This window comes from Aethalodelphis obliquidens, unplaced genomic scaffold, assembly GCF_003676395.1.
Source record: "Aethalodelphis obliquidens isolate GAN/ISIS:26980383/991018 unplaced genomic scaffold, ASM367639v1 scaffold1, whole genome shotgun sequence".
Taxonomy (NCBI): Eukaryota; Metazoa; Chordata; class Mammalia; order Artiodactyla; family Delphinidae; genus Aethalodelphis; species Aethalodelphis obliquidens.
The window spans coordinates 107,631,707-107,646,398 of NW_020837945.1; the positions used below are offsets into that span (position 1 = coordinate 107,631,707).

The 14,692-nt window shown below is 44.8% G+C and overlaps 1 protein-coding gene and 1 long non-coding RNA gene across 7 annotated transcripts in view; one reads left to right on the forward strand and one right to left on the reverse strand.

Annotated features, from left to right (window-relative positions):
* Positions 1-412: 412 nt before the first annotated feature.
* KCNAB1 (potassium voltage-gated channel subfamily A regulatory beta subunit 1) overlaps positions 413-14,692 on the reverse strand; it is a 422,691-nt gene continuing 408,411 nt past the window's right edge. The window contains exons 12-14 of one of the 5 annotated variants that reach the window (XM_027113490.1): positions 12,698-12,818; positions 7,355-7,443; positions 413-2,222 (exon numbers count right to left, since the gene is read on the reverse strand). In XM_027113490.1, coding sequence (XP_026969291.1) covers positions 2,133-2,222; positions 7,355-7,443; positions 12,698-12,818 — 300 coding nt within the window. In that variant the 3' untranslated portion in view covers positions 413-2,132. The remainder of the gene's footprint in view (positions 2,223-7,354; positions 7,444-12,697; positions 12,819-14,692) is intronic. The other 4 variants (XM_027113499.1, XM_027113480.1, XM_027113474.1 and 1 more) reach the window with 4 other exon arrangements.
* On the forward strand, positions 1,977-13,881 carry LOC113623907 (uncharacterized). 2 transcript variants are annotated; one of them, XR_003434122.1, is made up of 3 exons: positions 1,977-2,251; positions 8,785-8,927; positions 12,132-13,881. It is a non-coding gene; the product is annotated as an uncharacterized LOC113623907 (long non-coding RNA). The 2 variants fall into 2 exon arrangements; XR_003434120.1 differs by having other exon boundaries at positions 1,977-8,927.

A 14,692-nucleotide genomic window follows, 5' to 3' on the forward strand; every position in this document is an offset into this window, starting at 1 on the left:
AAGTCTGGGTTGTAAATTAAATCTTTTGATAAATCTATTTCTGTTAGGTATCATTCAGTGCAGCTTACCTGCCAACATTTTTTTTTTTGCGGTACGCGGACCTCTCACTGTTGTGGCCTCTCCCGTTGCGCAGCACAGGCTCTGAACGCGCAGGCTCAGCGGCCACGGCTCACGGGCCCAGCGGCTCCGCGGCATGTGGGATCTTCCCGGACCGGGGCACGAACCCGTGTCCCCTGCATTGGCAGGCAGACTCTCAACCACTGCGCCACCAGGGAAGCCCCCAACATTATTTTTATTTAAGTGATTCTTACTGCCTGTTTTATGAAGATGGGTGTGTGTGTGTATATATCTCCTATAATGATATATATATAGCCTTATAATGATAGATCAGATAAAAACTAATTGTGAGATTAAATGCACAAATGCTTTTATTACTCTAAGCAAATAAACTGCAGTTCCAATTAGACAACTTCAGCTCATTTATGCATACTGGATTGATAGAATGCACAATGAACAACTGAAAAATGATCCATTTCCATCATTAATCTGATACTCTTGGGTAAAAAACGCACTGTTTCCCTATTAGAATACAGGTAATAGTAATCAAAAAGAAAATTTGTTGGTACGTCACACTAACATTTTAAGTTTGAGAACTTAATCATGAAATACATATCTGGAAATGATGGCAGAAAATAGCATTTTAAGCTGATAGTACATTTCTTCTGTAAGTCTCAGTGGTTTCTACATGGGGTCCTGTTGGCCAGAAAATTAAATTAGAATTTCGTACATGCTCAGGTGTCCAAATAGAGATAGAGGACCCTCCCCCCTCTACATACACCTTAAAAGTGGGGAAAAAAGTTTTCTCCCTCCTTACAGGTACACGCAGTATACTGTCAGTTTTTCTCAAGTCATATATTCATGAGAATAGGTAGCCAAGTAGTGGCAGGGCGGGATATACCTCAGCTTCTGCGTGCCACAAGGCTAGGCCCCATTAATCCATGCAAAGAACTTTCATGCATATAGTTTAATGCACACAGTGTGATTATGGAATTAGGAAGTTCTTTAACATTTACTTTTCTTTGGGCAAGTTGCTTCACCCAGCATATGCTGAGAAGTGACAGCATTTTTCTCAAAGCCCATGATTCACTTTCATGTTAATAACTTCTCAAAAACACCAAGCATGTAAAATCCCAGTGCTAATTAAACAGCAAACATTTGCCTTTCTGGGTATTTTACAGATTTACTTACAAAACTGAGCATGTGTATATTTATTTTTAAAGCTCAAATATTTAAACTTGCAGAAGCTGTGCCTACAAGCAGTCAAAAGTATAAAGCAGGTTTTAGGAAAATGTAGGTAAAAATGAACACTTCATTGCAGATACATTTTATTCAAAGCTAGGCTTCCATAGTAGTGTAATTCTCCCTTTCATAAGTTAACCAGACTGTCTCTGGTTAAAGACTAGGGTCTTCATCCTTTTACCATCTCTCCATGTAAATGGACATAACATTAGAATCCTAATAGAACACCTTGGAGGAATTGCTATACAGGGCCATTTTTGAGGCCAAGCAACACTAAATATTTAAAAGGTAACGAAAGCAAATACCTAGGCATTTCACTTCTGTTGAATGACAAGTGAAAACAACTCTTGCTAACATGAATGTGAAAATAGAAAAAAAAATGTAAAATTGTTTCAGCTGATTTTTCAAGCAAGACTTCGGAGTGAACAGAGCCTACTCTTTCTGATGCAATCCACATTGCATCTGTGGATGTTGTTCATTTGAAAAAATATATCTGTACAACCTTCTTTAAGTTACTAAATGCCTGAAGGTAATATGTCTTTCCCCCGCCACATGCTTTCCTTTGCATAAACATGAGATGTACAGAGCAATGTAAGAACAGGTGACTGCAGTCCCAGATAAGAAAATAGAATGGATTTTCCTGGTTGTGAGTTTTCAGATGTGTTCATAATTCAGGTGCACAGTGGTAGCGACAGCAGAAACCTCAGAATCCGGGGACATTAGAGGTTGAGCAGTGGGCTGCTAAGTGATTCAGAACACCGGCTAGTAACACCGTTCTGTACCTGTATAGACTGCTGCTTTACCCATGCAGCTTCTGCGGCTCATGCACTGCCTTATGATCTATAGTCCTTTTTGCTGTAGGGCTTGTTGCGCAATATGTTATCGATCTCATTTACCACATGTGATGTCATCTTTGGGAGAACCTGAGAGCATGAGAGGAACAAAGAATGTGGTTAGTACTTGGTACTTGTTCTTTGTGCTCAATATTAAGCAAAGTCATCTAGAATTGGATACATTTATAAACCACCACCAGAATGCTACCTCCCCAGCAGACAGGAAGCTCCCTAAGGTCAGGGGCCTTGTTTTGTTCACACTTTATCTCCAGAGCCCGTAAGAGTACTTGGCCCATAGTAGGTGCTCATAATTATTGGTTGACTGAGTAAATGAAGGCTCATAGAAATATAGAATATCTAGAGCAGCTCTGTCCAATAGAAATGAGAGCCATATATGTAAATTTAGATTTTCTAGTGGCCACAGTAATGAAAGTGGAAAGCAGGTGAAATTAATACATGTTTTACTCCATTATATTCGAAATATCATTTGAACAGGTAGTCAGTATAGAATATTATTAGATGCTTTACATGTTTTTAAGTACTAAATCTTTGAAATCCAGGGTGCATTGTACACTTGGAGCGCATCTCCATTTGGATTAGCTTCAATAGCCACAGGTGGCCAGAGGCTACAGTAGTGGAGAGCACAGGTCTAGAGACTAAGGAGAGATTCAGTCCAGCTGATGGACAGAATCCTGGTGAAGGATGGCCACAGGTTAACAGGCATCCCGGGTAGATGGAACAGCATGAAGAAGTGAAAAGTCTGTGAAACGGGGTGATACAAGTGTAGAGTGAGTGGGGGAGGGGTGGGGATGGTGGGAATAGAGGAAAGGGAAGTTGAGGTAAACAGCGGAAGGCCTTGAATGCCATTTTTGGAGTTGGGACTTTATGCTGTAGGTGGTGGGGAACTTCTCAGGACTTCTTAGCTGGGAGTGACCCCATCAGACACATGGAGGTATTCTGAAGGAAGAGTTGGAAGGAGATTGAAAGGGGACACATGTTAGAAATTTGTTGCAGTCCTAGCCAGACACTGAGAGCCTTAACTGGACAGTGGCGGTGGAGGAGAAAAGGAGAGTGCCTCTGCGGGACATTCTGGAGGCTGATGGTGATCTCACGACTGGGTGACTAGGAAGATGCTGGCGTAGGTAATTAATTGTTGAGAGACCACAGGAGGAGAAGTTTGGAGCCTAAGTTTGGGGTAGGATATGCTGAGGTGAAGGTGCCTTTGGGATCCCACGTAGAAGTGACTTGCAGGCAGCCAGAAGGGCAGCTGTGGAGCTTAGTGGCAGTGGAAGGACTGGAGTTGAGAATTTGCAAGTCATTTGCAGGGTCATGCTCAATGAAGCCCTGGGGAAGGATGAGATCATCTAGGGCCAGCTAGCATTTATTGCAAGAAGTGGGCCAAGGGCACACATTACACCATAAGACAAGGGACAGAGGCAGGCTTCTTGCAGGAATAGTCTGAGCCTGTGTGGAGTCTGTGGTGAAATACATTCATGATGACTGATTCTGAGGTTTCCACCTCACCCTTCCTCTGCTGCAGTCATGTTGGCCAGCGTGACCTTGTCTCCACTCACATGCTCTCCCCAGAAGCCTCAGGGTTTGGCAGGGTGGTAGAGCTCCTTCCTCACTGGTCTGGTAACATTTTCCTCTCTGAATGAAGCTAAAGCACATTTGGTTTCCCACTAGCCTTGGAGCATCAGAGGATCTCAGTTACTGTGCGATTTAAATGTGAGACTGCAACACTGAGACTCAAATCTAGAAGCTGGTTGGAAGTTTTGTGTCTAGAATACAGTGGGCTAGCCATGTGAGGAAAAAAACTCTTCATTCACTACACCAATAAGAAAAGAGATCTAAACATTAGTAAAATGAAACCATAAAAGTACTTGAATAAAACATGAAAAAATAATAGTGTTATAAGACCTAAATGTTCAAGAGAAGCCATACATTAAGAATTTTATGGGAAGTTGCCCAATTTTTTAATGTTGGCAACTGTTTTAAAACATTTTCGTCCCTGCAGGTCACACAAACATCCCATGAGCTAGCAAATTGCACGCGTAGGAGTATCCTGACTGCAGTAGTTGGCGGGTGAGGGGAGGTCTGGCTAGCGTTGCCGGCTGGAGGCATTAGGGGAGCTCTCCCAGGACTGGGTCACTGTCAAGATGGACCTTGGGGATGGAGCCGGATTTGGCCAGCCTGGGGTGGTGGACACTTTGCAGGAGGAGGGCCACTATTCTGGGGATTAGGATCCCAGGGAAGGGAGGGGAGGGGAGATGAGCCGTGGACGGGAAGGCCCGACTGCTGAGGAGCCTGGACTTCTCTGAGTGGATGGTGGGGAGCCTCGAGGTGCTTTAAGGCTGGAGGGTGGGGACCTGTGCAGGTGATGGGCTGCCTGCAGCTGTGGCTCCTCTCCAGCCTCTCATCTCTTGAGGCTCTGATTTATAAATGCCTCTCCAGTTTATGCTCACGTTAGGCACATTCACTTCTTGGAGCAGCTGCCTTCCTGTGCCCATTAGAAACTTCTTTTCCTTATAGATGCTGGCACTGCACTCTTTCTATCCAGTCCCACCAACTGCTGCAGGGAGCCCCCAGCCACACAATCTACTCTCACCACATCAAGGGGCCCGGTTACAGCCTGCCAAGGGTGGAATCTGTGGCGCTGGGCTCACGGGAGGTGGAGTAGAAAGGGAAAAGGGAAGGTAAACCCTCCTGGTAGCAGCCTCCCTGCTTGGACAACATCCCTTTTCTCTTACCCTTTGCGCATGGAAGCCCCATCGTGCCACCAGCCAGAGCCTTGCTAGGGAGGAAGTGCTTTGGCAAGATGACTGCCTCAGTTTTCCTCTGAAATGTTATCTTTGGCTACCTGGAGTATTGCCACAGCCCAGGAACTACCTTTTCTCTTTTTTACCGTCCCAGGCAGTGTGAGTCCCCCCTTGGAATGGCAGCCATCACTCTATTAGCTGACAGGAATCCTTTTTCTTGCCAAGCCATCTGCAAGTCATGCCTCTCTTTCCAAAACCTGCGGACTCCTTGACCTTCATGGCCACCATCCTTGCTAGTCCAAGCCACCATCACCCGTCACCCGGACAACCTGTCCTTGCCTTTCTTCATTCTGCTTTTCACACAACAGCCAAAGCAATCTTCCTCCTCTTAAAACCCTCCAAAGGATTTGCTGTGAGTAGAACAAAATTCTGACTTCTCTAGTGTTCCGTGTGACCTGTCCCCTGCCCGCGCCCACCGTCCTTTATGCTCACTGCATGTTGACCACATTCGCCTTAGGCTGGTGCTTCCTGGAAAAAGCCAAGTGCGTCTGCGTCTCAGGGCCTTTGTACTGCTCTTCTGTGTGTCTGCTCCTTCCAGGGCTTTTCACGTGCTGCATCCTCCACTTGAAGGCTTCAGAATAAGCATATCCCAGAGGAGCTTTTGGCAAGGACATTATCTAAAGTGGGCTCACTCATTTCCCAGTTAGTCTCTATTACAATACCATCTTTAGTTACTTAGTAAACCTTCTCACTTGAAATTATTTTATATGTTTCTTTATCATGTGCCTCTGCCACTGGAATATAAGCTCCTTGAAGGTTGGGTAATATCTTTCTGGTTTCCTGTGGTGTCCCCAGTGCTGAGTACAGAGTAAGCTCTCAGAGATCTCCTGAATGAACCACGGGATAGAAGAGTGAGTCTTAATTCCCTCTTTCTCAGGCAGCCCGTGAGCTCTTGAGGGCACCGTCCTGTGCTTATCTCGGAACACTCTCTGCCTAGCATGGTGCCAGACGCAGAATAAGCACTCAATGAGTATTAGTGGAATTGAAATCACTGGGTTGCATTTCAGTGCTTTTGTGTATAGACTGTTCCCGTTTCCTCCTCGTCATTGCGGAGCCTTTATCTGTTCCCAGAGCACAAGTGAAAATAAGAAAAGGTGGGGAGGCTTTCTTAAGAGGGAGCAGGGACAGGGAACCCCACAATCTGGGAGGAATTCTCAGAAGCTGAGAGGCAGAGATGATCACCCAGCTGCACAGCCCTAAGAAAGGTGACGGTAGAGAAGGAGGTCTGCACCGTTTATCTGCCAGCATATTCGAGGCTATTCTTCAAAAGGATTTTTTAAAGTTTTAAGTTGAATCAAGCTTGTCCCCACCTCCATCTACATCCTTCTGGGAGAGGTAACAGGGCTAAGTGCTGGTTTCGGGGACAGATGGACAGGGGAGAAGCTGTGAGGCACTTCTGTTTGGGCAGGTGATACAGCTACGGCAAGAGCCGTGGAGGGGCTCGTTCCTGCAGCCTCTGGCTGGGCTGAGAGTGGGGCAGGCTCAGGACCGAGATGTGACCTTTGGGGGCAGGGGATGGTCACCACAGCCACCAACCTCCACCCTCTCCTCAGAACTCCCAGGAACATCTCTCTCCCACTTCCCCTCCTGCTGCCTTACAGGCTCCCCAGGTACAGCTGCAGGCTCCCTCCAGGCCTAGCAATCCCTGCAGGGGAGGGAATGGGGGTGGGCGCTCCTGAAATTGCTGTTAGGGAGATGTGATCCTGGAATTCTGAGCCTATTTGTCTTAAAAGTGTCAAACATTCATTCATTCAATAGGTATTTCTTGAGTGTTGACTAAGGGCAATAGAGTCTAGGAACTGGAAAATCAGTGGAGAAGCAAGAAAGACACAAGTCTCTGACCTCAGGGGAGACAGGCGATTATACTATGTTATCGTAAGTGCTGTGATGGGGAGAGAGATCCAGGATGCTAGGAGAGCAGAAAAGAGGGGCCTGGCACACTGTAGACTGGCAATAAATATTTGTGGGGAAAAAAGTAAATACATGATGTGTGGATATTGTCCTACGGCTACTACATTTCAAGCTGGTTATTAGGCAGGCTTGTGTGGTTCGACCTGGGAACCCAGTCGTCAGGTGTAACATTGCTTGGGTCATAGAATACACTGTCCCACAGACACAAGCCATCCTGAGAAATGAGCCCGGAGGAGACTGCCTGTTAATCAGCAGAGGACATCCCTGGATCCACATACTGTGAAAGTTCTGTTGCTTCTTTTGCCTTTGTCCCCATTTCCCTTCTTCCCCTATCTAGGAACAGGTAGCCTATTCCCTATATTAGGGGCTTTCATGCAACTCAGCTGTGACACAATGAAGGACAGAGGTGGGGAGATGGGACACTGCCTGGGGGCATCTTCAAAGGCACCAGGAAATTCCCTGGAGTTGGTTGGAAAGGGCTGCAGTACTTGCCTGAATGGCACCGAGGTTTTCAATGAGTTGTTCAGGAGTGGATGATCCCAGGAGCACGGAACTCACACCCTCGTTTCTCAGGCACCACGCTGGGAAGAGAGAGCAGTCGGTCAGGAAGTCAAGGCACTTCTGACTGTTGATGAGTTTGCACACACCATTTGTAGCTTCCGTTGTCACAACCAAAACATATTAATTTGGGGGGAGGATGGACAGCATGCTCCAGGATTAAAAACGTCAGCAGCAACCCCTGTTGTGTGGAGGACTCGGTAGAATCCGTGCACGTGAACTGTGGGCTTAGGGCTCCTCTGCCCGACAACTGGGGCATCCAGTCTAGGTGCCCAGCCCAGGAACACTGTCTTGTTCCTGAAGACACCTGACACTGCTCCTGGGCGAACGTCTGGATTCCTGTTTGCATCTGTCTTTTCCATCTCATTCATGCTCTCACTTTCCCCTCATCTGTTACATAGAGTCCGTGTAGATTCTGGGTACCTGGGTCCTCTGTCTCCACTGACCTGTCAGCCCTCTCTGGACCTGCCTTTCTTCCTGATGCGAGGTTCATTCTGGGGAGACCGTCTCTCTCACCAGCCCTCAAACCCCTCACCCCTCCTCTGCCTCTAGCAACCTCTACCCTTAAACCCTCTTCAACCCAGGCCTCCTCCCTCTCAGCAGATGGCCTAGCTGCCTACTTTACGTAGAAAATTGAGTCCCTCAGGTAGCATATTCCTTAATTTCCCACTCACCTACGGACACAAGTACACACACTCATACTCCAGTTTCAGAGGCTATGGGGTGCTGTCTGTTCAAAGCCAAACTCTGCCCTGGTCCCATTCCTTTTGCCTTTTCTTGGATTTGATTCATCCATTATTTCTCCCCCTCTCTTGCTCTCCTGGATGTTTGATTTCTTACTGTCCTCTTTCTCTTTATCAAGAAGGCATAATCAAATTTCTCCCATTCTAAAATAAGCCTCCTCAGGCCCTTCATACCTGTGTAGCTGCCACCCTACCCTTCTCCTCTTAAACTTGTAAAAGGCCCGATGAGACTCCCTGCATCCCCCTCACATCCCAGTCCCCTTCTCACCATGTCAGAAGCCAGGGTGCCCAGGAAACTCCCTGTGGTTCAAGTAGACTTTGCAATTTGTACCTGCCTGGAACTAGATATTGCTCTAGGCCCAGGGATGCAGTGTCTGCTGGATGTCCCTGCTAGACACCCCACAGCCACTGTGAACTTCTTGCTACTTAACTAATAAGCCTGTCCCTCTTGGGTTACCAATCTCATTTGGTGGCATCACCAGTAACTTGGCCTCCCAAACCAGAAACCTGGGAGTTATCCTTGGGCACTGTCCTTTTCTGATCCCTCATTCCCTTTTAATTGTCATCTAGTTGATTGTCCTTCTTAAATATTTCTCTAATCCAGTAGTTCTCAAATTTTAGCATGCCTCAGTCACCTGGAGGGCCTGTGAAACATTGATTACTCAGTGCTTCACCTTGCGTTTCTGACCCAGAACGTCTGGAGTGGGGCCTGAGGATCTGCATTTCTGACAAGTTCCCAGGTGATGCTGATGCTGCCGGTATAGGTACTCTTTTTTTTTAAACAACTTTATTGAGGTAAAATGTACCCATTTTAGGTGTACAATTCAATAATTTTTCATACATTTATCATGTGTGCAATCATCACCATTTAAAATCCAGTTTTAGAACATTCCCATCATCCCAATAAGATCCTTCATACCCATTCACAGTTAATCCCATTTCTACCCCCAACCCAAGGAAACCACTCATCTACTTTGTGCCCCTATGGATTTATTATTTCTGGACATTTCACCTAAATGGAATCATGGAGTACGTCTTTTGTGTCTGACTTCTTTCACTTAGCATAATGTCTGTGCGGTTCATCCATGTTATAGCATGGGTCAGTATATCATTTCTTTTATTGCGGAATAGTATTCCAGTGTGTGGATATGGGAACACACTTGGAGAATCACTGCTCTGGTTCAATTGTCCACTCCCTCAGGCCCTCACCGTCTCTCCTGCACAACTGGTTTTCCTACATCTTGTTTGGATTGTCCCTGCCTACCCCGCACACATCCAGCAGTAGCTTCTCCAGATACAAATCTGTTCAAGTCACTTGCCTGCTAAACATTCTTCAACGTGTGCCTGACGGGATCCTGGTCCTGTGAGGTGAAGCTCTCACTTCTCAAACCTTACTAGAAAGCCCTCCACTCCAGCTTCCGGTCTCCTCACTCCCTGCCTTGAACTTAGTGCTCCAACAGCACCATTTGTAAATCCTCTCCAACCCCAAATATCATGCTGTGTTTCTCCTCCCCAAGCCCTTGGCTCAAGCGGTCCCCTGGGTCTGGAATGTCCCTTTGCCTCCTCCCTTCCTTTGCCTCACTAATATCTACTCATCATCTGGGATTCCTCGTGGGCACCGCCTTCTCCTAAAGTCCTTCCCTGAGTCCCAGGCCGGGTTGGGAGCTCCTACATTTTACTTCCAAACCCACCACCCACCCCTGCCTCCGGCCCACCCTGCCCTTCTCAATTATTTTACTCTCACACTATATTAAAATTATCTGTTAATTTCTTGACTTGCCCACCAGACTGTGAGGTGTGTGTTATTTGCAGTTGGATGCTCAGCACCCGGCCCAGCACCTGCACATAGTAGGTGCTCATTAGATGTTTGTTGAATAAACGGAGACGTGGATGATTGATGGACATCCCTGAACACCTCTTCTTCTGCCCCCATTTGGTCAGGCCATGCTGTCAACTGCTACTGTTAAGCTGTTACCACACTCAGACCTTTTAAGGCAATCACTAAATCCTTCCACGTGGGAAAAATAATGCTCTATGAAGGCAAGAAGCCAAGTGATCCTGGGCTTTTTCTTTCTATTTTCTTTTTTTGGCTGCCTTATTTCCTACTTTGCACTTAGAACTCTTTTTTGGCACTAGTGGAAGTTCTGAGGGCAAAGCAGGGCACTGAGAGAATTATTGCCCATAAACTACCTGATGCCAGCAACACATGATTCCCCCATGGGCTGCTGGGCCACGTAGGAGAACCCACTGGGTAGAGCTGGCCAAGGCCAGAGGTAACGTAGATGATTCCAGGTATTTAGCATCTACTCAAGGGTCCCCCACAGGCACATCCAGAGTGTCTATGAGCAAGGTGTGAATGCTGGCTCCTGTGCAGGCGTGAGACACGGGCACCAGCCCACAGTTGGGTTGAAGTAGTTTGTTTCCTGCCCGAGGATCTCCCCTCCCCCGACACGCTTCTAGCAGATCAAAGGTAATATGCCTGGAAATAATTTCCCTCTTGGTTTGAGAGTTCTGTGGTTAAAAACAAAACTACCTGTTTACAAAGAAAAGAAAAAAATGACAGGCGAGAAAGACATCTGGGGGCACAGAGGGAGGAAAAGGAGAAACAAAGCACGTTTTAATTTAAACTCAGACTCTGTAAAGAGTCATGTACATCTGACATCCAGTGAAAGTCTAAATGTTGTAAAGATTTTCTCTTTAGAAAGACAGTGTTCTTCTATCTCTTTCAGAGCTAGATTCAATACTTGCTTTCTTGTTACCACCTAAAGATTGTATTTATGGCTATGGTTTAAGAATAGGTGTTTCTCTTTGTGCTTGTGCCTCTGACCATATATGACAGCTAGGAGTGGACAGAGTTTCAGCAGAGGGTGTCTAATTCTTTGCAAAAACATCATCTTCATCCTTATCTTCACCAGTTACTGAGCACCTACTCTTTTCTTTACATACATAATTTCCTTTTGCTCAACAAGTTTGTAAGATATATACTACTATACCCATTTTACAGATGAGAAAATTGATAATCAGGTTAAATAACTTGCTAATGGTCGATAGCTAATACCTTTTACTGGGCTCATTAAAGCCATAGTAGCAGCCATGCTAACTAATCACATTAAATATAATCTTTGTTTTTTTGTTTTTTGGAAGAAAGGATTACAGCAATAGTTACACATATACTTAGGTAACTGGTATTTCCCTCCTAAAACCGTCTCCCATTTCCATCTTTCTGTGACTATTAACTGCAGCTACCATTTTCCTGCCTTCCAGCCTCAGAAGAGTCAAGCATCTAACAAATATCCTTTTATTTTATTTGCACAGAACTTATCTTGAGCTTTTTATCTCATTGGCTCACTGTATCTGATTTGTCCCAATTCCTGCTATTTTTTAATCCTTAGGAGTTTTTCTAGACTCTATACCCATTTTATTCTTTTCTCATAGCTACCACATGAATTCTTTTCTCTTCAGCCTCTTCTTCATTTGTAAAGTGAAGATAATAGTAGCAAAACTCCATTAACATCTGTAAGATAGGGCTACGATTAGTATACACCTCGATTAGTATACACCTCGCGGGACCCACGATTAAGGAGACAAGATGAGCATTAAAGAGCTCATCACAGAGCCTGGCAGATACTCTCCAGCAAGGGAACTGAAAGTTTAAATGCTTTTCTGTCTAATCCCTAGTCTCTAGCCACTTGTGGCTATTGAACCCAGGAGTGTGTTTAGCCTGAATTGACATGTGCTGTAGGTGTAAAATACACTCTGGATTTTGAAGACTTAGTATGAAAAATAGAGTGTGACATATCTCAGTAACTTTTTATATTTATTACATGTTAAAAATGATAATATGTTGGCTATATTGGGTTAAATAAAATCCATTTAAAAATTAATTTCACCTATTTCCATTTTACTATTTTAATATGGCCACTGGAAATTTAAAGATTAAACGCATGGTGCACGTTATATTTCTACAGGACGGTTCTGGTGCAATGTGGCTTTCAATTGTTACCCGTGACTGTGACCTTTCATTGACTCCACTATGTCGGAAGAGCCACTTTCGTGGCTCTGGAAGTTTCGCGGTGACGCTGCTCCCATGGGATAGGCCTTCCATGTGGCAGTAGCCTTGGCCACGCTCGCAGCCCTGCTCCTCAGCCTCTCACCAAACCCGCCTTACCTTCGACGGGGATGGAAAATTGAACCAGAAGCAACGGATGTCACTACACAGATCAGGGGTGCTCACCCTTGACACTGTGAGGATGTGTGCGTTTTCACTGACGTGTTCTTGTTTAAACTGTGTTATAAGGGAAAGGAGAAGGAAGTAAGAAAAGTGTTTCAGCATGTGGAACTACTCTAGGGAACTCTGAAAAACCTATCTAATGCTATGTCTCATTTTAGATAGCATGAACCAGGAGTCTATGCTTCAGAGATCATCTGCCCCTGCAATAGGTATGTTATTATGCAAGAGATGTGGATCAGCAATAGAGAATGATTTCATTTTCCGTGATCCAGCAAGGCTTCCCCTCCCAAGTGACTTTCTCACCCACGGCTAGCTGAGGTAGCGTGCATCCCAGACGCTCCGCAATCGGGGAAAGGTCTTTCAGCTTGTTTTGCTGTTTTCTCCCTTCTTCACTCACAATCCTTTCCTTCAACCACTGGTAGCACTAGAGATAAGAAGAACATTTAAATATTAATGTCTGGTAAGGGTTTGATGCAGATTGTTAATTCAATAAAATGTAAGAGCCTCGTGGTGAATTCCTCAATCTTCTTGGCTCTGACCTTTCTGTTTGATGGTGACAAGGATGCCTATGTCTTCATGCAAGGAAATGTTCCCCACCGTCTCCTTCTTTGTTTACTGATTCAAGACAGATTGATTTTGACTAAAACTCACCATTCAGATCCATCGACACACACAAAAGTTGTTAAAATCCTAACATATAATCAATTAGATCCCATCTGGACATGATGTTTCATATTGCAATAGCCCTTAGAATGTAGGGGAAAAAAGGCATTTACATTTCACCAGGGTCTATTATGTTTCCTTGTTGTCAAGGAAGTTGGGTGCCAAGCTTTCTTCTCAAAGGAAGTCATTATCTTACATTTCCTGCTGTAACTATCCTTCTCCCTCTTGCCTTCAATTTACTCCTAGTCTCTTCAGTATTCTTATAATAGTGTTTTATTGTTAGCTTTCTCTGCTCCTCCTAGAAGCAGATGTGAATGGTATAATTGATAGGTACTGAGTACATTTTAAAGTCACACCACGAGGCATTTGGAACTTCCCCGACCAGGGATGGAACCTGTGCCCCCTGCAGTGGAAGCGCAGAGTCTTAACCACTGGACCACCAGAGAAGTCCCATTTTAAAGTTTTAAAGTGGATAAACACTTTCCCAAACGTGTATTACCTTTTGTATAACGTTTGAAACTTAAAAAGGCAAGGGAACTTAAAAAGGTAAATGAGAAACTAATCTTTAAAACCTCTGAGAAGAGACTGACCCTGATGTAGACTATGAAGTGAGCCTGATTTCCTAAATATAAGAAAAAGAATATTTTAGAATTTCTCAATGCCCTATTTTTCAGAAGGTTCTGCTCTTACTATGAAACAAGGAACAATAGACCCTTACGTACAAAGCTAGCACTATGCAGCAACACCCAAAGGAAAAGAATATTTGTAAGAATCGGTTAGTCTGTTTTAGTGACAATAATAAAAACCATCTCCCTGTGTGGCAACGTAGACTTTCTCCATTGCATGCGTTCGTGACATAATTACCACCACAGACCTTTACCTTCCCAAAGGCAGTGGAAAGCTGGGCAATCATCACAAAATCTCCACCCATATGATTTCAATGGGCTGCTGGCTTTTGTTTTTTTTAAGTATTTTTTCATCATTCTAAGACAGTATTTCCAAAGAAAAAAAACGCATTATGTTTTGTTATGATTTTTGGAATGATTTTGCAGATATGAAAAGAAAAAACAACAAGCAGCCCCAGTTCTGTTCTCCTCCTAGATCTCAGAGGCTTATGGTCTGGCTCCTCACATGAAGTTTGCTTAGAGAGATGGCCAAGAGTTTTCCCAGTCTCGGCTACGGAGACCTTAGCTTCCTCCAGGAGGAAGTGTGGCCTTCAGCATCTCTCCAGAGATGACGGCTGGTGCCAGTGGTGATGAGGTAGGTGGACAGTTAGGAGCAATGAGCACCGTGATGGGGGCCGAACAGCCTTCCCTGGCAGCATGCTGGGTACATCAGAGAGCCCCTGAACTTACTTCTACTGTCCTCAAGGGGGAAAACATCACCGATCCGCACTTTAGTTTCATAACATTTTTCAGAGGACGAGTATCTCTGAATGTTATTCAAATGAAGAAAAAAAAAAAAAAACCACGGTTGAAAACCAATAGCCAAGTGCTTCTTGAACAATTGCTTTTTATTAGAACTAGGAGAGTTCCTGAGGTTTCAACATATACCACACACATGAAGATTGACTGATTCATCAATCTTTAGGAAGATTTCTAAAAGTAACAAATACCAAACATTCATTTATTGAGT